Below are 20,791 nucleotides of genomic sequence, written 5' to 3'. Positions count from 1 at the left end.
GATTTGAGGTTTGCCGACGACATCGATCTCCTACATGGCTCAAGAAGTGACCAAATCGACCATTCACAGAAGTGCAGATATGGCATGGAAATCAGCCTCGAGAAGACGAAGACAATGGTATCCAGCGGAGGTTACAGATTGGCGTGTGCTTAAGAGACTACCACCTAGAACAAATGGCAGAGTTCGTCTACCTAGGTGCCACAAAAACAGAGGATGGTAACTCCCAGAAGGTGGTGAAAACGTGTAGGCTATAGCAAAGCTGCGACTGCCGCAACAGAGAATTTGGCACGACAGAAACATTTCAATGACGTCAAAACTCCACCTTCTTAGGTCTTTGGTGATCTCTGTGTTCTTGTGGACCATGAATATCGAGATCGAGAAACGGATCAACTCATTTGAACTGAACTGCTACAGGAGACTACTCAACATCCCACACCACCAACATCCAAGTAAGACTAAGAGAACGGGTCACCCAGAACATCGGGCATCACGACAGCCTCCTAACCGTTGCCAAGAAGAAAAGCTGAGGGGTTTCGGCCATGTCACGAGAGCGAAGGGAACACTAGCAAATACACAGTGGAGGGTAACCGCCTACGCGGCCGTCCAAAGAGAATTTGGATGGATGACGTGACGCATTGGACTGGAAGAAAGACCATGAGTGACCTGATCCGCCTCGCCGAGGACAGAAGCGTGTGGTGTCGCATCGTTGACAGCTTATGGTCACCCCAATGGCCGCATGGCTGCATGACTGCAGGACATGATTATGATGATGAATCCACATCTCTCAGATGACCACAGTCACTTGAGTTTGCATTGTTTATCACCAGTATGAATCCATCCAATTGCTCCAGATGATCACATTCACCTGAGTTCCCATTGAATGGTTTATCACCGGTATGAATCCTGGCTAACAGAAGCCCAAGGCTGGGAACAACCCCCCCCCCCCTCCAGGACCTCCTTCACAAATCCTACAGGGGGTCATCCCTTTTTTAAAATCTAAAATAACCAAGTCCACACGTCCGCTTTCGTATTTCCCGCGTATACATGGTACAGGAACTCATGAACTAATGGTGGCGTCACCTGTTATTACTAGGAAGAACTCCGACATCCCTCCATGTGTACATCGAAGATGTAGCAAATCGCAACATTATGCTAAGTTTGTGCTCGATAGAAAAATTCGAGACGGTTTAGTTTGCTGATTTCATCGGTTTTTCTTGTCTGTTTGCTGCAAGCTATGTCAGATGCAGTAGAGCGTTGGCTGGAGACATTTATGTGCGAACAATATGCTGATACGTTTCATGCTTTTGGTTACAAAACCCTTCAATCGGTGAGTGAAACCAGCCAACAGGTTGATGAATTTATTTCAAGATGGCCGCCAAACTATCTAGTTTAGTCTTGTATGTGTGTTGTTTTTGGTTCATAGTAATATTTTCCGTTTTAGGTATGTCGTCTTGGTTTGCCACAGCTTCGGGGTATGGGTGTATGTCCTGAGCATTGTCAAAAGATTTTAGAAAAAGCATTGGTGTTGCAACAGTCACTTGTTTTAGGTATGTAAGAGACCCAATCTGAATCTCGATGTCAGGATGATTGATGGCGATGCCAATGACTGATGAAACTGGCTGCAGCTAGCTGTGCATGATGAAGAAGACACAATAATCTGCTAGTTTAGGCCATATCCTTAAAGACGAATTCGAAGAAGACGAATCAGTGCCAAAAAAATCAAATGCGTACACTCGGAGTTGGAACACGTCGGAAGGCCTAAGCCGTCTTCGGACAATGCCTAGAGACACGGCGATCCTTTGTTCAAGGTGAAACGCATGACTGGTCAGTGCCAAAACAAACTTCTTCGAATTCGTCTATTTACAAACAAAGCACCTGTCTCAGCTGGAAGTGAAATGAAGTGTACGAGGACAATTTCGAAAACAAGACAAACCAGAGCCCAAACACTACAAGGGTATGGTCTGAAGTGCCGTATTATCATATGGTCACAGCAGACGATAAGCTTGATCGTTATATTAGAGTCTTCCCAATGACAGTCCACCACATAACATAGTGAAAATCTCTGGGTAGAGCCTCAAAAAGTAATATAGTGCCAGTGGGGCATGTTGACTCTCAAGTCTCACTATCCCTGGGATGTTTTGACTACAGACACCCCGAGCCAACTAACATCTGATCAATACCAGTACCTTCTTTTGGTCTTGCTGATGATAGATTGCCAATAACTAGGCTTCATCCGGGATCCCTATAGTATAACTTACAATCTACTCAATTCTTTTATGCACCTCGGCCATTAAAAAGATGAAATAACTCCTTTAGTTGTCCTCTTTGTTTGCTTTCAATATTAAAATATGCAAATAGATGGATGGTTGTGTTAGCTTTACGTTATCTGTGTCAGCATTGTGTGCTGACAGGGTCAACTTGAAATATGCAGCATGGCACACAGGAGTGGATTTGTTGATGAGCAGTGGCTACGCTACGGCCACTTTACCATTCTTTTTGCAAGCAAATCCAGAAAATACACCGTCACTTTAGTGTCCTCGGAATAACCTTTGGCAATCACTTATCATGGGGCCAACAATAGTGTGATCTGATGAAAAGTAGATTGATTAACCAATTTGTGGGTCATGTTGCCACCCATAACTGTATAAATGATTAGGTTGGAAGGCATTAACCTTCTAGACTTTGCCAGGCAGTTTACATATTTTGTCTGGAAAGTCAAAATAATGAATGACTATGCAAATTGGTTTATTTTAAAAATTGAGAAGAAAATTATGAGAGGGCATTTTCGACAGTGTTTTGTCCCCTGAAGTATAATTCAAACTGAAACATTGGCCTTAAAAAAATTTATCATGTCTGTCAAAAGCTGTATGGATAAAATAAGGTATCATTCAATCTAAGACAAAGTCGGTCTCGATTGTTTTCCACCTTCCTCCCCTTCTTTCTCTCCTTCGGGGATAAACGTACTTAACTCTGCTGAGGCGGGAAGTTGAAGTAAAACACTTCCCCTCCCCAGACTTAGTCATCTCAGAAAATCGGCATGCTCAGTGCTCTCCAATAGCTCACGAGCCATATTTGTCTGGTTGCCATGGTTACCTTCTTATTTGTCAAGACTGCAATTACCAAAGGGACCTGAACAGAATAAACTAGTCTTTGCATTAGCACATGGCCGTTGTAAGCAGTAGCGGGTTCGTCAAGGAGAATGTGCGTTGCTAAGGAAGGCCTTACTCTGAATTGTTAATGTAGAGCCCTTCTAAAATGGATGGTCGGCAGAATGGTGTTTGATTGCGAAGCATGTCAGATTCTGGCAGGTGGTTTCTTGATAGCGCTGTTGGCACAGGTCGCTATTCTACCATATGGTGTGCAGCAAGATTTCTCGGTTTGTTGAAAATGTTTGGTGTGCTGACTGGGAGACTGTTGGAGTAGGCCAATGTTCTGACTTCATGATAAGACCTACTATTCTATGTGCTGTTTCTATGGGCATGAAAACAGTAATGCTCTGAAATAGTTGTCTGTTCTGTATATTTCTTGATTGTGACTGCATCATGCAGCTTGATTGAAATGTGCATGTGCCTTGCATGTTTGTAGCATAGTATAAATACATACATAGAATTTGTTTCAGGCTATTATTGAACATCATAGTTTAATTGTTTATTCCAGTCATTCCAATCAAGTTTTCAACAATTCACGACTGCAAATGATGTGAAATGTTTTACAAGCAGATGAAATTCGTTGACGTTGTTAATGAAAACAGTAATTTGTAACTCTTTGAGGTTGTGATCAATAACTCTTTCTACACTGCCATGGTCCCCTTTAAAGGCTAAAAGACTTTTCGTATGCGATTTTCCTCATGCATAATTAATCAATCACTTGGCTGCTTTGCAGTTTTCAAGGAAAATTAGAAGAGGGGCGACAGTTTATTATGTAATCATCACCAGTGGCTGCATCCGTTTACTTTACTTGATAACTTCAAATTATGCAATGAGTGTGATTTTGGATATCATTAATCATAAAATGTCGTCTTTGTTTATATTTTCAGACCAGAACTCCAATAATTACAAGTTGCATCCCCATGTGCATCATCACATAGCTGGTTCTGCCAGTACAGCTCTAAGGACTGTTGCTTTCAATGCCAGACACTCTTTCCGAGGTAAGACATTCCTACTAATATTAAGAGCAGTACCACTCATTGGTTTTCCACACAGCCCTTGGACTTTATTTGAAAGCCGCCCTAGGGGTTAGGCTTGATGCATCTGTCGACCCATTTTCTAGTCGTGTTTGACGTCATATAGACTGCCCAGAGATTTCATCTTGACCCTCAATGTATTGACATTGCTAAGCTTCCAGACCAGGTGCATCAATAGGCTACTGAGGCAATACCGCTGGAAGTTCAGTATGAGAAATATGAACTCAATTAAATCAGGAATTGTAGATAAGTTGGTGAGAAAAAAAGTCCTGTTGGTTCAGTGTTGATTGTTTTGAATTCAGATATTTCATGGACAAAGAAAGACTACATGTAAGCTGAGATAAGCTCTGTTCCTATCTAACTAATTGGGTGATTTCTAAGAAATGATTGGCATGTCAGAACAGATGGGTGTCATGACATGCAGAATACAGTTGAATATGACAGGCTGACAGCCCCCTATAAACCATGTATTTCTACAGTTGAAAGATGCCATTCTCTTCTTGATGTAGAGGGTTCCTACTATAGTTGATTCTGTCTATCGTTCTGCGAAACCATGGCAACGAGGACCTTCTGGAGTACCTCCTCTTGAGGATCGTTTGGATGGTTGAACAAGGTGTGTGTTCCCTGTAACATACTGCTGAGACAACATGACTCATTCCAGCTACGGTAAAGCTTCGGGTTCAAATTCAATGTGGTTATGTGATTACAATACCTTCTTCCTGTAACAACATTGGGGCACTCTTAACTACCCCACCATACATTGTACATGCGTGCATCTGATCTAATGATATTTCCAGAGCTTTCTATAGTACGACTATGAGTGGTCTGCTGGTTATGGATTTTTGCCAAAGTGGTACATTCCCCTGAGCATTGCCATGTTTTATTAGTAGACCATTTTCAAGTGGTTAATCTTGAGTGGTTAAGAGAATGCATTTTAATACTTTTGAAGACTTGTAGTTGTACAACATTTGTCTGCTGCGTTTGAAACTTTACTGCCAATGCTTCTGACTTCAAGGCGTAGTTTGAAAGAATCAAAAGACCGCCCTCGTTGAGAAAATATGGAATTAATTTAATGCCAGCATGAAGAATCAAGGTCACCAGTCACATGCATTAGGCAGAACGTAAAAATAGGGCGACATTCCAAAGTGCAGCATGTCTTTTCTTCACTCCTGAAAAACCTTTATGAAAAGACAACATGGTGTATACGCCATGAGATGTGAATGAAATGAAGTCGTCAATCGGTTTGAGGGTTAACTTCAGTCAGGCTGGTGCTGCCATCTGATTTTGAATCGATGAAGCTTGTCACTGTTTTGTTATGTTGGCATCAGATTACCTTGTATGTAAGTGATCATGCTCGTCAGTATACTCGGACCTATGAAAAAGGATACGCCCCCCCCCCCATTTTGTGAGTGTGATGTTATGTAAAGTTTGATGCTGACTCTCAATAAAAGATGCTGATATTATAACCAAACTCCTGGACTCACAGATTCCCAGGCAGTATTTTCTGGGTAATCAGTCGTTTTCTTAGGTAACATTATTCCACTATTCAGAATACAGTGTATTACATCAATTTATCAAATAAACCATTGCCATTACGACATTCTTCCTATCTAGATCTCTTCATGTCTTCTATTGAATTTATTGGAGAAAAAAATTTCAAAGCTACTTTGTCAAATAATCCTGTATTTTTTATGACACAATGTTATGGCAATGATTATGGAAGACTAATGAATGGCTCAGGAAAATACATCCTCATCCCAATTATTTCAATGGTCCTCACCCCCACCTGGGAGATTTTTAATTCAAGGCATTCACTCTATTCAGCTCTTCTCTTATTTCCTAAATCCATGGCCATTCCATCCTTTCCACTTCCTCCTTCTCGCTGCTGTGGATTGTTTATCTTGATGAATAGAGCTATTCTAGTTACGGCCTGCCAGGTCTTTTCTCTTTTCACCTCCACACAAATCATCATAGAATGTTGGAAAGCTTCAGAACAGAGCTGAGCGCTTCGGAACCTTTTATACACAGAGACAGCATGACAATGTCTATGTGTCAAGTGATGTGGACAATACACTGAGAGACTGTGTTTGTCACCGATATTTCCAACAAAATATGGGTCATTTTCTAATGCATGGAGTGTCTTGAGTTCTATTATTTGAGCTGCGTAATCACATCCCTTCCTGAGGGGAGACCGGCCAGTGTGTGACTTGACTCCATGTGCTGTGAGAGTGAAGAGCACAGCAAATCACTTCAGTCTCATCATCATGTCGTTTTCTACTGGGAGCACCTGGAGCTATCGCGGCACTGCCTCTTCTAGTAAGTCCAATGTCTATGTGTTGACCTCTGTTATTTCCACATTTGTCATTTAATTGGTAGTTTCGTGCTTATTGTCAAATCATTTCGGTATGCTGTACTGATCAGAGAATGTCGCTTCTTTTTCGCCAGTTTAGTTGGCTAACTCTTCACAACCATACCAGTGTTGCCTGCATGGGTGGATTGTTAACCCTGGCACCTTGTTATTTTGTCGTTATTTAGCTTTCGATCTGTGTGGCAATGACCTGTTTAGCCTCCGACTGTACAAAATATTATCATCATTTCATTAGCGGCTCTGTAGTTAGGATGTTTGGATAACTTCTTATGCAAGTATCAATTCGTTTCTTGTACCCCCCCCCCCCCCCCTCAAGGGTAGTTAAGCTATCACCACTAATCTTTGCCGATGCTTGAGTAGTATTTATTTTTCCTTTAGTGAAAATTTGGCGTAGCTGGAAAGAATAAGGATGTTAATGTGTCGATGTCTTGTCGAACATACAGCCTTACCCAGTAAAATTAGTCCGGTTACTTTATATGATGGTGATAACTGATATATTGTTGATGGTGATGTCTTGACGAAAGAAAAAGTAGCATTGGTGAAAAAAGGGTGATGCTTGAGCCTTAAGATTTCGTTATAGGGTGATAAGGTGTCGTACCCTTGAGGAGGGGGGGTACAAGACACGAATTGATACTTGCATTAGTAATATGTTACTTAGGCAATTCATATTGGGTGACTGAGTATAAGTATAAGTATAAGTTCACGTGATTTGGCCAAGCAAAGTAAGTTCACACTAGCTCTCGGCACAAGTTTCCATGAGAAACATGAGTTGACAATACAACTATGTTCCTATTTGTGGTGTTGTGTGAGCACTGTGACTGAGCACACTCAGTGTGTCTTGTCTTGAATTGGAATTCAGCCCAAACAGTAACTTCGGTTGGCGGAGCTCTCTCTTATTGGCATTGCCATGTGCTGTGGCATGTGGTTTATATAGTTCTACTCTGCCATCTTCATGTACATGTACAATACATGACGAGTCTGATAGTGCATTCATATCAACCATGCCTGTTAGTGTTCTATTAAAATAGAGTTATTTGCATAACATAACATAAGCGATTATACTGTTCCTACATTCAGGTATTCCACACATGTGAAGGGCATGACATTGGCGGCTTGATTCAGCCTGGAATCTCTGGTTGAATACATCATGCTGGTTCACCATATTCACTCAACTGGTAGGGTTGGAATATCCCGCAGAAAACACCTTGCTATTCCCGCCATTTTCCTGATGAGAATAAAGACCTCAGATGCAAATTCTCCGCACGTTATCACTCTGTTGGCATAAGTATTTATGATAGGCAGTATTTCATGTACTGTTTTGCTGTGACACACTTCTAGTCTCCTCCTTGGATGAGGATTGGACCTTGAGGCCTGGTGCGTGTTCAGATAAAATCTTTTAAAACACAACCCAATATCTTTTCATGTATCCCTCCTATTGGAACGCCCCTTGGCAACAATAATCTGTCAAAGCGAGTAACAGAAAAAATCCCAATTAATGTTTGTGACTGACAGAATTTCATGATTAATTTTATCAAGCTTTCTGAGGCAGCGGGCGCAATCTCTTCTCTCATTCTAGAAACTGAGCCGTTGCTATGGTGACGTTGGCAGGTTGCCCTTTAACCTTCGGCGGCCTTGTCAAGAGCTAAAATGCGTCTTGATAGGTTGATATAGAATTGGTGTCAGCTGATGGGAAAATTACTACATAATGTAAATTGTGCTACAAATGTTGGTATGTAAGATTGGAACTAGCATTAGCTTTTTGTAGCACAAGACATCAGCATGGTGTTTTGATCATTGCTGGCAGAATCTATTGACTTCATGTGCTAATACCAGTTAGCACGGTCTTCGTGTATGCACAATTTTAGTCCTACACCCTAAAAAAATGAGATAACTCCAATAAGATGTAATGGTGCTATATTTGAAGGAAAACGTGACCACGGACGTCAAACCGATGATGTCATGTCGGCTAGACTAGTAATGGTGGCCTGTTGGCAGTCATGTCATCAATAAATCTTGTTTTGCCTGGAGCCTGGACAGCACAGGAGTCATAATGCAGCTTAAATGTGATTGGGCAGTGTAGGCATAAAAAATGATAGGCATGCCTATTCATTTGAAGAGGATGGGCAGCTAAGTCTGTCTTTTTATAATGGAGCCTATTGTGTTCAAAATAATAAGATACCCTGAGGTTGTGCAAACTCGCATTACCTCCTGAACATTCCTCTCTTGATTGTTCAAACATGAATTCATGTAGGCCTGCCCGCATAATCAGGTACAATTGAGATGCAATCTCCCTGTCAAATCTTTTAGGATTCCTCAGTCATTCGAACAATGCCAAGTTGCGCATTTTTTGTAAACACTAGCTAACCTAATGTACTGTTGGGATTCTCCATAAACTCTCAAATACTGTGCTGGAACACTGTACAATTGCTTTGTTAAGGTCCTCACTGATTTCCTTCCTAATCACTCTTCCAAGTTCAAATGCTGAGATTATCCTTTGCCTCGTCCATTCCAAGTTCAAATGTTGTGTTTGACCATCAGTTTATGACAAGCATAGATTTTAAAATAATCTATGGTTGATTATGACAACATGTACATTCATTTCATGGTTTGGTTAGCATATGTTTCTACACTGTCTACACGAGTTTAGATATTTAGAACTGTTGCAACTATAATGGCAATCCTACATCTTGTTTTTCCTGTGAATCTTTCCTATACATACCACCCTGTAAACTATGGCATGGTATTAGTCTGGGTTCATGAGTTATTCATATTGATCCTGTGCATTCGATCAGCAATGTGTGTGGAGTTTTACATCTCGTTGCAGCTCCATGGCTAGCACAAGTAAAGTATGGTGTTTTAGAACTGTGCGCATGTTTCCGGTCTACTTACGGTGAACGGTAACCTACTGGAGGCTGTAGAACACTGCAGATTGTATGGCAGTGTAATCTTCTTTCCTAGTATGCCCTCATCGTATGAATGGCAATATCGTGGAACAAGCAAGGGCAGAATCATGGGAGTGCTCCATCATGTTGACATGTGGGGTTTCACCATCAATGGATGATTGTGGTGTAATGCACAAGAGTGGTTGCTGTTCTGTAATTCATGATAATGTGAAATATGTTGTTCTGTGATGTGCATCTGACATGTCTCAATGCAGGAATGGATCATTGAACTTGAAGGATTTTGTCCAGTTACACAGTACAGGTTGTATCATTCACCTCTCTTTTATATTTCAGCAAGATTTGGGTTGGCCATGCAGCGAACCCGGCCTGTTCTAGTAGAAAACCCTTGAATCCAGTACCCTAGGCGAGCAAGGAATTTTAGTCATTTCAGGGACCAGTTCAGTTTTGCTGTGGATCTGAAAATGGACCTAGCCCTTACAGACATAAATGTATATGACTATGAGCCATAGTAGACAGATATAGATCAAACATGACTGTATAAATGTTAGAAAGCTGCAAGGTTCGATCCATCCATGAAATACGAACAGTCCCTTTGGCCCAAAAGACTTATCAAGTGTTACTCTTGTCATTTCAGGGACCATGAACCAGTATAGTAGTGAGTCTAATGGACCTGGCCCTTACATGGGAAACAGCCGCATGCCGCCAATGAACTACAACCAGAGTAACAGCTTGGACATGGTATGTACTTGTTCGCCCGTTGATTTGGACTTTTAGAAGTGAAGTGTGTGTAGGTTCTCAGCTGTTTGGACTCAGACATGGCCAGGGACTGTCAAATCATGGTTTGGATCCAATCAGGTGAACAGATTGGGCCGTATAAGGACAAGTAACCTGGAAAACAACATGGAAGATGAGTACTCTTTGCAAGATTACAGATCCAGATGATACACACCGCCCCCCACAGATCCTCTTCCAGATTATTGGTAGAGCAGTGCTGATAATGAAATGTGTCATATTAATAGCGCTATGTTTGAATATTCTGTGGCATTTGTCTCATGCTATTGATCCCCTTCTCCAGTCTGGATGAAGGTTTCTTATAATCTGTCTCCGCAGGCAATCCTTGCATACCTTGTTGTTGACAGTGTCTGGAATAAATTGCTAGCCCATAGGAGTCATGCTGAAATATATTGCAGTGACTAATGGATTGGTTTATGATAAAACATCTGCTACCTCGTGAAAGGGAAGGTGGTCACCTAAAACTACTCAGTTCAGTGCCAGTGCCAGTGGTCTGTTGGCCGTAGATATATTTCTGAGGTAAAAAGTTGGAATATTGCCTTCCAATTGAAAAGTAACAGTTCCTAAACACCAACCCTTGACCTTGGCTCATAAAGCAAGCCCTGGATCTGGAATCTTCCGTTATTACGCTCAGATATAACTTGGTGAGAAAATTGCCAATTTTGCCCACGATGAAGATGATTTCCAACACACCACCCACTGCCTTAGACAGTTCAGACGAGCAGACCCTGGAAAGAAATTAGTCTAGAAATTTATAATTTGGTCACTGACTCTTAGTCTTAAGTTTGAAATATTGGGCTTAGCTGAGTATCAATTTGGCGTTTTAGTCTATGTTGGAGGAAACCAGAGCTTCTAGAGGAAACCTATGCTGTAAGACTCACTTAAAGAGAGTTTCCCTCTTCATCATGTGAGGAGTCAGTGGTCAGACCATTAGTCAGACTCTTCTTATCTTGGTCTCCGAACTGACAAGCCTTAATGTTAATTTTGAAAATTGATTTTCTCAACTGCGCTGCTCTGACATCTCAAAATGAGAATGAAATTAAGAATAAAGTGAAACCATTGGAGACCAAGCTAGCTGCAGCAATGCATGTGAATTGATACATCTTGAACAATATGCAGAGTGTGTGCATCCAATAATAATCTCTCCAAAAAATTTCAATTGCTGCATTGTATTCCACTGAAGATGAAAAATGCATTGCCATTGGAAGTTTGAGTAGATGTTAACAAAAATTTTGAGTTTGCGCTTGTACCCCCTCTTGCGTAATTTGCGTAAATGTTAGGCTTGCAAAAATAAAGTGGTTTACAGTAATAAAAAATAAATATAAAGTGGAATATGATCATGAATGTTCATCTGAGATAACTCCAATCGATTGATCGGGATGGGTGGATGACCATTCTGTTAGGGGACCATGCCAATATACACAGTAAAACTCCTGTCGAAAAAACAAACCGATTGATTATATTTGGGGCTTTTATTTTGACAACCTCAACCAGCAGTTTTGAGCGTCCATGTATTTTGAGATAGCATGTCTTCAAAATGATGAAGTAGAATATGGTAATGAGTGTTTTCTTGAGATATCTCCATTTGATTGATAGCTGGCTGGTTGGCTGAGCCGTTGAGTTAGCTCTACCTTCTCATGATAGCATTACCTATTGACTCTGCGCTATCTTCCGATGAATCCATCTCATCCCGGCCCAAGCCCAGGGTAAATGAGTCGGTCACAGGGGAATGAGGTTATTTTATTGATTGCCGGTAGATTTGGCTCCAGAGTCATGATTGGATGATGGTAATACAACATCAATATTCGAGATTATGGAATGAGTCCATCTAAATCAGGTAGTGCCCTTTCCTCATGTTGTCCACTCTGGGAAGCAACTCTAAAAGCATTTGGCAAGCCCTGTTTTGTAAGCCAAAAATGGTTTCTTGTCGATGGTGATGGTGCCGCTTGTAAGAATATGTATCTATAGTTTGGAGGATATGTGGATGGAACTATAGCCTGAAATTATAAATAGATATTTAAACAAAAATAGAAATAGACTCTTGTGGGTTGCGCTCAGTTGATTGAGTTAGGTTGAGTGATTGATGTTGTGGGATTTTAGGTTTTATTCCCAATGAGAAGTTCTGTTCTGTTATAAGGTGTTATTTAACTCATTGGGTTGCTTTCTGATGTTCTAGGTCTGTATAAAGTATTATGTAATGTTCCCTTGTTTTCGTCTACTTGCAGGCGTATCATCAGGGAGGCTGTATGCCGTACAACAACCAAGGCACCTACAACAACCAGTATATGCCACCCAGCCAGTACCCACCAAGCAGTTATGGCAGCTCCTATCCAAATCATATGTATGGGCCAATGAATCATCAAGCAAATGCACCAATGCCTATGCCTGGGCCAGGACCGGGGCCATATCCAAATTCGTGTCCACCACCTGCCATGCAGGCTCCTCCCCCTCAATCGATGAACGATAACTTATATCCAGCGAGTGGGAGCGATCCTACTATGCTGCCTCCGTATCCGAACGGGCAACCACAGACTATGGGTTACTTCAGTAGTATGATAAACAGTCCTCTTCCAGCATCCCCGCATCAGATGCAGGGGAGTAGTCCAGTACCGGCACCGACACCGACACCTCCAGTCAGACTTCCAGGACAGTTTGCGTATCCTGGTGCATCTCCATTACACCCACAAAGTCGGACATCTCCGATAAGTCCAATGATGGTTCGCAGCCCCGCATCCGTTCATAGCAATCATAGTATTCCTAGTTCAAGCCCTGGACCCATCTCCAGTCCTGTCCAGGGAGTCAAGTCACCACTTTCTATCAATTCCAGTGGTATGATGTCTCCAAATAGTAATCAGTCGTTGCGGTCACCCAATCAACCAATGAGATCTCCACATGCAAATCATCCATTAAATTCACCCAATCATATGAATCAATCCATGACGCCATCACCACAAACACATGCCATGATGTCACCAAATCACCAGGGTCACTTTTCACCACCGGCGTCTGTGACGCCCGGCGGTATGACTATGAGTTCATCTTCCAATACATCCCATAGTAACGGTCCACTACAATCTTTACAAAAATTAGTCATGCAGCCGGAAAAGCGTGTTGTCGATCCCAAAAGTGTTGTGGGGGACAATGGACTAGATGGGGGAACACGATGTTTAGATGGTCGACATTGTAGCACAGACAGTGAAATGAACAACATTGATATGTGTGGTCGAAATGAACTAGGCGAGGCCGAGTGTCGTCCATCACATATTCCTCCAGGTCAGGAGAGTGTCCATGACAAAATGATGAAAATAGAACAGTATTCTCCAGGAAGATTTTCCAATAGGTGTTCAGAAAGTAGTGGTTCGCCAAGGCGATTGTCTGAAGACTGTCATATGAGGAGTCCGCAGAGGTTAGTTGGGCGGCGCAAATCTGACCGTATGTCGACAGGTAGCCATCCTGATTCACGGCACAGTGTTGAGGGGGAGAGCGATAGGGAATCGGCTGGGCGGAGTCGGAAAAATTCTGGACGATCCTTATGTGGGGAGATTGACGTGACGAATCCGGCTCCGCAGATAAAAAGTGATTGTCCGGATGGGCCTTCAGAACATGAATCTGCAGTGACGCAGCGGACTAATTCTGATTCTGAGGAAGTCATTGTGGATTCACCGATGGTGAAAGTGGAAATTGACGATCCTAACACGCCCATTCCTGGCGGTAGTGGTGAAACGCCAAAAAAGAAACGTGGTCGACCTTTTGGGAGTAAAACTAAGGTTAGAAAAGACACAAAGGAAAAAGATAAGGAGGCAGTGAAAGGTAAAAAGGGTAGGCAGAAAAAACTAATACCGCCTGATAGCGTTGAGAAAAAGCCATTTGTGGGTCCAACTTTGAAACTTGATGGTCCAAAAGACAAACCTACTTGGACTATTGTGAACCACCGACAAACTGAGTATGAGAAAGTTGAAAATAAAAAGAAACAATCTCGCCCAGAGAAAAAAGAACGGAGTGTTTCACAGGCACTGTTACCAGATATGCCATTAACTAATGCACCGTGGGTATGCTGCTTCTGTGGGCGAGGAAGCACATACCAAAGACTAGGTGATTTATTTGGACCTTATTTCATCGAAGGATTTAAACCACCTGTAGTCAGATCTGAAAAACGCATCACCTCACCAAAGATTTCAGGCCCAGTACGACCAAAGAAACGAAAGTCCTGGGAGGATGACGACAGTGAAATCTTCCTTTATGACCATCCTAAGCAGAAAAAGAAGAGAGCTTCCACGGACGGTAAAAGTCCTAAAGACTCTGATAAGAAAGGAGGTAGCACGAGTTCTGGTGCTAAGGACAGTAAGCCTGACTCTGGTGAAGCTTGGGTGCATGAGGAATGTGCTGCATGGGCTCAAGGTGTCTACATGGTCGGGAGCAAGCTGCAGGGACTAGCAGAGGCAGCCAAGATAGCAATTCAAACAGTAAGTACCTTAAGACCTGAGAAGCCTGCTTATACAGACTTTCACATCTGACATCTTAAAGTGAGGGTCAATTAATTGGATGTAAACTAATAAAATGTAATCTTATAAAAAAGCATTGCAGGTCAATTTTTACCCAATGCATTGTAATTCCATTCCCGACCTTTGTAACAGCCAGTCAATTGTGGCCGATCTTGAGGTTTTAGGTCAAGTTGCTAATTGGGCATGTTCCCAAATTGTAGAACTCGCCGCCTTCATCATCAACCAATAGTCCTCCAATGTATTTTTCAAAAAAGTTGCCTGCCCTAAAATCATGTGGTCTCCGGCAACAGGACCATTGCTAAAATCTAAGCCTGCATGTTCCGGTATTCTGCTTTTCATGAATCTTCTGGAAATCTCATGACCTAGCGGTAGGCATAGAACATACAATGCATTGGTCTGTACAGTGCAGTCATGGTATACACTACTGTTTATCCTATGTCTACGATTCCTGGCGCACAGCCACTCAATTGATTTGGGCCAACTCAATGAAAATATCCAAGAATACTACAACCTTGTCTGCGTGGTCATTGATTTGACCATACTCTTGAGTTCAAATGGGCATTCTTGTACATGTATAGGGGTGAGGTTTATTGCTAGGCATGTTAACACAAAAACACCGGGTCTGGCTCCTTTCAATAATCATGAATGACCTCATTCAAATATATTTGATCGATTTGTGCCAACATGACCTAAGAGGTTCTCTTCCTGCGTGTCTTGTACAAGATCCTATTGGACGTCTTGATTTAATTTCTCAGAAAATAGTGTGCTCACCTGACTTAGATTGAAGCCTTGGTCTGATATTGGTCTGCCAATCTATGAATGGTTTTAGAAATGTTTACCCTGTGAGATTAATTTTGTGGGAATATTTCCCTGTGATAAAAGTATGATTATAATTCTGTCAGTTCTGCCTGTGGGTAGTAATTTCCAATGAGAATATTGATTTACATCCCCCCTTCCCCTTCTCGATAACGTCATGGACTCGACCAAACAGGTTATTAAACACCACGCCAAAAATACTCATTAATTCTGTCGTTGGCTCTGTATGGCACCAGGTGATGCTTTGTGGAAATTAGACATGTTGCAAGTGATGGATCATGTAGCTGTCGTTCCACTGCTATATGTGGGCTGGTCTGGTTTTGACGATCAAATGTTTGTTGGCAAACCTGGAAGAGGCGGATGTCCATTGGTGAAGACCATGCATCAAGATACCATCAGACCTGCCCAGAAATGTTAGAAATTTTTTTGAATGTGCTGCTATTTTTCTGACCAAAGTGTGAAGCAGGTATATTGTCTGTGAACAGGCATGTGAGCTCTCAACCATATTGCCGTCAGACATCTTACCAGACAAACTGTCTGTCGCTGTAGAACATTACTATTAGATAAATGATTGACATTTTGTCATGTTAGGATGGATGATTCACATACTGTCACTTTTCTTTGCAGACTTGTTCAGGCTGCAAGAACCATGGTGCTTCTATCGGTTGCTTACAAAAAGGCTGCAACCAGAAATACCACTATCTCTGTGCTGTCGATAAAGGTGAGCAAGTATGCCATAGGGTATTGCTAGCACTTAGCAGGAAACAATGCATCTGCTGGAATTCCTGGAAGATTCTTGAACAAATTCTTGTCACATAACCCCAAAATGTTGTCGTTCTTAGAAGAGACCCTGATCGAGAGAGGCTTCGCCTATCTTTGTGAACCTGTTGATGGCGTCAGTCTGCGTGATTGGGACCCAACTACAGCTGAAGATTGCCGATCTAAAATGACCCAGAAACTGAGGAGTCACACTTCTGAGATGGTTAACGTCTGGTCTGCTAAGCCGGCATGGGTTTTAGACATAATTCTTTGCTGATTCACAGTATTCGTTCAATGTAAGCCCCATGAACTAGAAGATCCCATGTTAGATCCAACGAATAGTGTAGAACAGGAAACAAGGTTAATATTCATTGACGTCTTTTGTTTCAGATTGCCTGATGAATGAAGATAATTTCTCCCTCTTTTGTCCAAAGCACAAGGTAAATGTTAATCAAATATAGCCCTTTATTGGTCTGAATATGGATTTTTCAACATCGTCGAGCAAGATAAGTTTTGATGGACCAACACATTATGTTGTTTGTCCAATGCGGTTTAGCTGATGACCTTTAAACTACTTTAATATTTTTGAAGTTAAGTCAACTGCCAACAGTTTTATAATTCTGTGCAATGTTATGAAATCAAGAACCTGCTCAGTTGAATACGGTGCTGTTTCTGAACGAGTCGGTTTGGTTGGCTGCCAGTGCTGCCATCTGATGTTGGTTTACATCACAGATGCAGAAATTGTCCTTTGCTCTGCATTGTGATGCGATGGAGACGACAGCACCATCTGTTACTTTGTTTGTGAAGCTCAGTGGCAGTGGGATATAATCACTGCTGGAAATTTAACAGCTCGGGTAGTTTCCAAGGTGGCAGCTCTGTGTGGCTGAGTTGTGTGAAGAATGATCTCCCGACCTTGTAGTCCCACTAGGAGTGGAAAATTGTCATTTCCTTTGTTAAATAGATAAATAGATTTCCTTTCGTTTTACAGAATAAGAAGATCAAAATGATTGGATCTTTTGAAAAGGGAACCTGATCAAAGGTTTGTACTGTTGTATTCTTGAACAGAGGAGAGATGTTACAATGGACTGTGGGGGTCCACTAGGCCCTCACAAAATTGGATTTTTAATGATCTGTCACTATATTTTGAGGATCCCTCGTGTAACTGTAGTTTTGAAAGAGATTTCCAATTGCAGTACAAACCTGGCATGTAAAATGTGGATAAGGCTAGTATCTTCTCTGATTTGAATAAGATGCACATTGTGTGATATGATATAAATGTCCCTTCCTCATATTCTTATCTTATTCTTTTCCATCATTGCAGGGCTAAATGTCACGGAATATTGCATTTGGCAGGAGAGATCTTGCTCTGGGCGTTAGCAATTGGTGAACGAACCGGGAGATAGACATGATACTGCTTAGACAATAACCCAGTTACAGGCTTGGAGAGATTCTCCAGTAATCGTTCCTACCCGCACTGATGAGACATATCAAGGGGATACTTCATTCTCACCTTGGTTTCTAGAACTTCATGTATAGCTTGGGTATCATGTGTGTTGCGAAAGAGATTCCCAAATGGACTTTCTGATGTTTTTTGCACATAAGAATATTTCCCCTCTGGTCTCTTTTGATCACTAAGATATTTGAAGGACTCGCCAATGTGTCATACTTTAGCTTCCAATCAACAATCTGTTTAAGATAACTTTTTGTAGTCCTAATGAACTGATTTAGAAGCTTCATGTTATTACAGTGCCATGTTCTAAACAACAACAGAAAAATAGGCAACCAGCTAAACTTCATATTTGTGGTACGATGCTGTTTAAAACGACATGATACATGAATATGATACACTGTCGGACTCCTCGTGTATAGATTGTTTTTTGGTTATTTTTTTGGTGTTACCAAGACATCTTGGCTTTAGTTTAAGTTTGTTGACTTTTCTGAAAGTTTTAAATGAATTGAACGTAATAGGAGAACAGACAAGTTTCTTATCCGAAATGTTATGAGTTTAAGCATTCAACCTCGTCATCAAGATTTCATCGAAATGCATGAGGTATGCCGCTTTGGCTGCATTATCATTTGGTCAGTGGCTGCTAATGGCTTTTGTAATGAAATTTGCAGAACGCACTTCTGACAATTCACTCGAAATCCAGGACGAGCTGTTGAGCACTAAGTCTAACTCTATCAACTGTCTATCTCTCAATCATTGTGTGCTGTTCTTGACCAGAAGTTGCACTGAGAAGAAACCTGTATGTTTATCCCGTGAATGTATTTGTATAGTTTATCAAGTGCTGGAGCTAGGTTGTTCGGACATCATTGGTACTAAAATGAAATTGATAACATACCAGTAATTTTGATCAACATGGCTCTGTATGATAGATTCTTGCTACGAAGACTATGAACTAAAACTTGTAAAAAAATATCCTAAAACTTTTAGAAATATGGTCATGTGGCTGTGTAGAATATCCTGATGTGTTCAAACAAGACTGTATCTCAGTTCCGTGTTCAAACAAGACTTAAGCTCAGTACTGAGTTCAAACTAGTCTCTCAGTTCCACGTTCAAATGTCACTGTGTCTTATTTCCATATTCAAACAAGTTTGTAGCTCAATTCCATGTTCAAACCAGACCAAGTCTCAGTTCTAGCTCAGTTTCCCGTTCAGGTTTGGTTAAGAGTAAGGGTGGCTTCCTGCGAGAAGCAGAATATGATGAATTTTGTTTGTTAATTTCCTGATGAATTTTATGAGGCGGCATGGATTTCAGGATGTATCATATTTGCAGTATTCCCTGTCATGTAACAAGTCATGTCTTGTGCCACTGAAGAGTGAAAGGTTCTCCTCTTGTCATATGGTTGATCAACAATGGCATGCATGAAGCCTCATCTCACTGAATAAACCAATCAGTAGCATCGAAGGGAATGTATATGTGGGGTTGGTTTATTTCTGTCACTGGCCGTCATGATGCATGAAATGACGAACATATGCAGTGATATGAATAAAGACCAGCAAATGCTTTTACTTTTTAAAAAAATCATTTACATTTACACTTGGCATTTCTATACAAAATTCAAGAAAAAGCTTTTGCTGGTCTTTATTCATATCACTTGTGGTCTGTGGCCAGATTCTTGGGTCAATTTTGTCTCATCTCTTTTGCCGCAAAATTTTGTGGTTGCGGAGCCAACCTACCTCTTACCAACTGGTTTGGTATGTTAGGATGTAGGAGGGGGAATCTTATTACAGTTGTGTAGAGAAATTGCTTCAATGAAATCTCCTTGTTTTTCTACACAACATTTGTGCCAATGGTTTGAGCAGAAGATGAGAGGAGAATCTTTCATTGCTATCCTGTGTTTTATAATCTACATAAACTGTATATCCTTAACCTGTAGAAGATAGTAGATTCATGGTCTTATAAACTGTACAGATTTAGAGATTTCAATGTCAAATGTCACTTATGAAATTGTTAAGTGTCTGTGTTAAACTTACATGTTTTCTGATCAGTGCGTCAGATGAACGTCAGTCTATAATACAGAAGTAGATTATTTTTTCAATTTTTGTATGTGCATTAGATCTACGTTTTGTTCACTGCCAGGTGATGCAGTGTTAACACTTTGTCCAGAATACCAGAAAGTAAAGCTTTTTCTAATTCAATGAAATTCTCTTTGTTTCTTATCTCAACTATGTGTGGATCAACGTGGTGGATGGTGGATGATGTTGTCCATTTCTGCATCACTAGCATGATTGATAGTGGTAAAAGTTGAAGACCCTCCAGCCTGTTTGTTAGGAGGTGGTTTATTGCCCTAGTCCCACAAATAGTAAGTTTCGTCTGTAGGGTGGTAAGGCAGTCTTGTCTCTCTGTTGCCACTCTGTCCAAGCCAGGAAGGTATTTTCCCACAAAAGATGCCTGTTACTGTCTCCTCCAAGACAAGAAGGTATTGTCTCTCAAAAGACTACCAGCAGAAAGTTAGGGAGCATCATCTCGAAAAAGGTTGGCCTAAAAAGACACAAAATACACTGGGGGAAAGGAGGGGTAATCAGTCTCGCATTCACCAACCAGGCTTTGTCTTTTTCAACTATTCAGTCTTCGCCTTATCACACCCATTCACAACCTGGGACAAGACGATATCAGGTAATATGTTATATTACAGCAGGTGCTGCCCCCTCTGTTACAGAAAACGCTGACAGAATGGAGCACAGTACATGTGTTCTATCTCCAAATGCATCTGCGGCTGTCTTGTCCAAGACCAGGCGGTACTGTCTCTCCAAAGATGTCTGCGGCTGTCTTGTCCAAGACCAGGCGCTACTGTCTCTCCAAAGATGTCTGCGGCTGTCTTGTCCAAGACCAGGCGCTACTGTCTCTCCAAAGATGTCTGCGGCTGTCTTGTCCAAGACCAGGCGCTACTGTCTCTCCAAAATGTCTCCGGCTGTCTTGTCCAAGACCAGGCGGTACTGTCTCTCCAAAGATGTCTGCGGCTGT

At 41.5% G+C, this 20,791-nt stretch overlaps 1 protein-coding gene across 2 annotated transcripts; it reads left to right on the top strand.

Annotated features, from left to right (window-relative positions):
- The first annotated feature begins 1,154 nt into the window (after nucleotides 1-1,154).
- Nucleotides 1,155-19,964, top strand: LOC135489744 (retinoic acid-induced protein 1-like). Of its 2 annotated transcripts, XM_064775250.1 has the most exons (8): nucleotides 1,155-1,327; nucleotides 4,037-4,147; nucleotides 10,089-10,192; nucleotides 12,472-14,709; nucleotides 16,192-16,285; nucleotides 16,714-16,763; nucleotides 17,312-17,362; nucleotides 17,645-19,964. In XM_064775250.1, the coding sequence occupies exons 3-7, from the start codon at nucleotides 10,094-10,096 to the stop codon at nucleotides 17,354-17,356; spliced, it is 2,526 nt and encodes an 841-aa protein (XP_064631320.1). In that variant the 5' UTR covers nucleotides 1,155-1,327; nucleotides 4,037-4,147; nucleotides 10,089-10,093; the 3' UTR covers nucleotides 17,357-17,362; nucleotides 17,645-19,964. The 2 variants fall into 2 exon arrangements, with proteins under 2 accessions (XP_064631320.1, XP_064631312.1); XM_064775242.1 differs by lacking the exons at nucleotides 1,155-1,327; nucleotides 4,037-4,147 and adding an exon at nucleotides 5,943-6,499.
- Nucleotides 19,965-20,791: the final 827 nt, after the last annotated feature.

This window comes from Lineus longissimus, chromosome 1 (assembly GCF_910592395.1).
Source record: "Lineus longissimus chromosome 1, tnLinLong1.2, whole genome shotgun sequence".
NCBI lineage: Eukaryota > Metazoa > Nemertea > Pilidiophora > Heteronemertea > Lineidae > Lineus > Lineus longissimus.
The sequence above is the reverse complement of the archived record's forward strand: the minus strand, read 5'-3'. Positions and strand labels throughout refer to the sequence as shown.

Coding starts and splice junctions, on each gene's coding strand:
- LOC135489744 (XM_064775242.1), top strand. CDS start 6,448: ATGTCGTTTTCTACTGGGAGCACCTGGAGCTATCGCGGCACTGCCTCT. Junction 10,193..12,471: donor AGAGTAACAGCTTGGACATG/GTATGTACTTGT, acceptor GTCTACTTGCAG/GCGTATCATCAGGGAGGCTG. Junction 16,286..16,713: donor TCTCTGTGCTGTCGATAAAG/GTGAGCAAGTAT, acceptor CTTTTGTTTCAG/ATTGCCTGATGAATGAAGAT.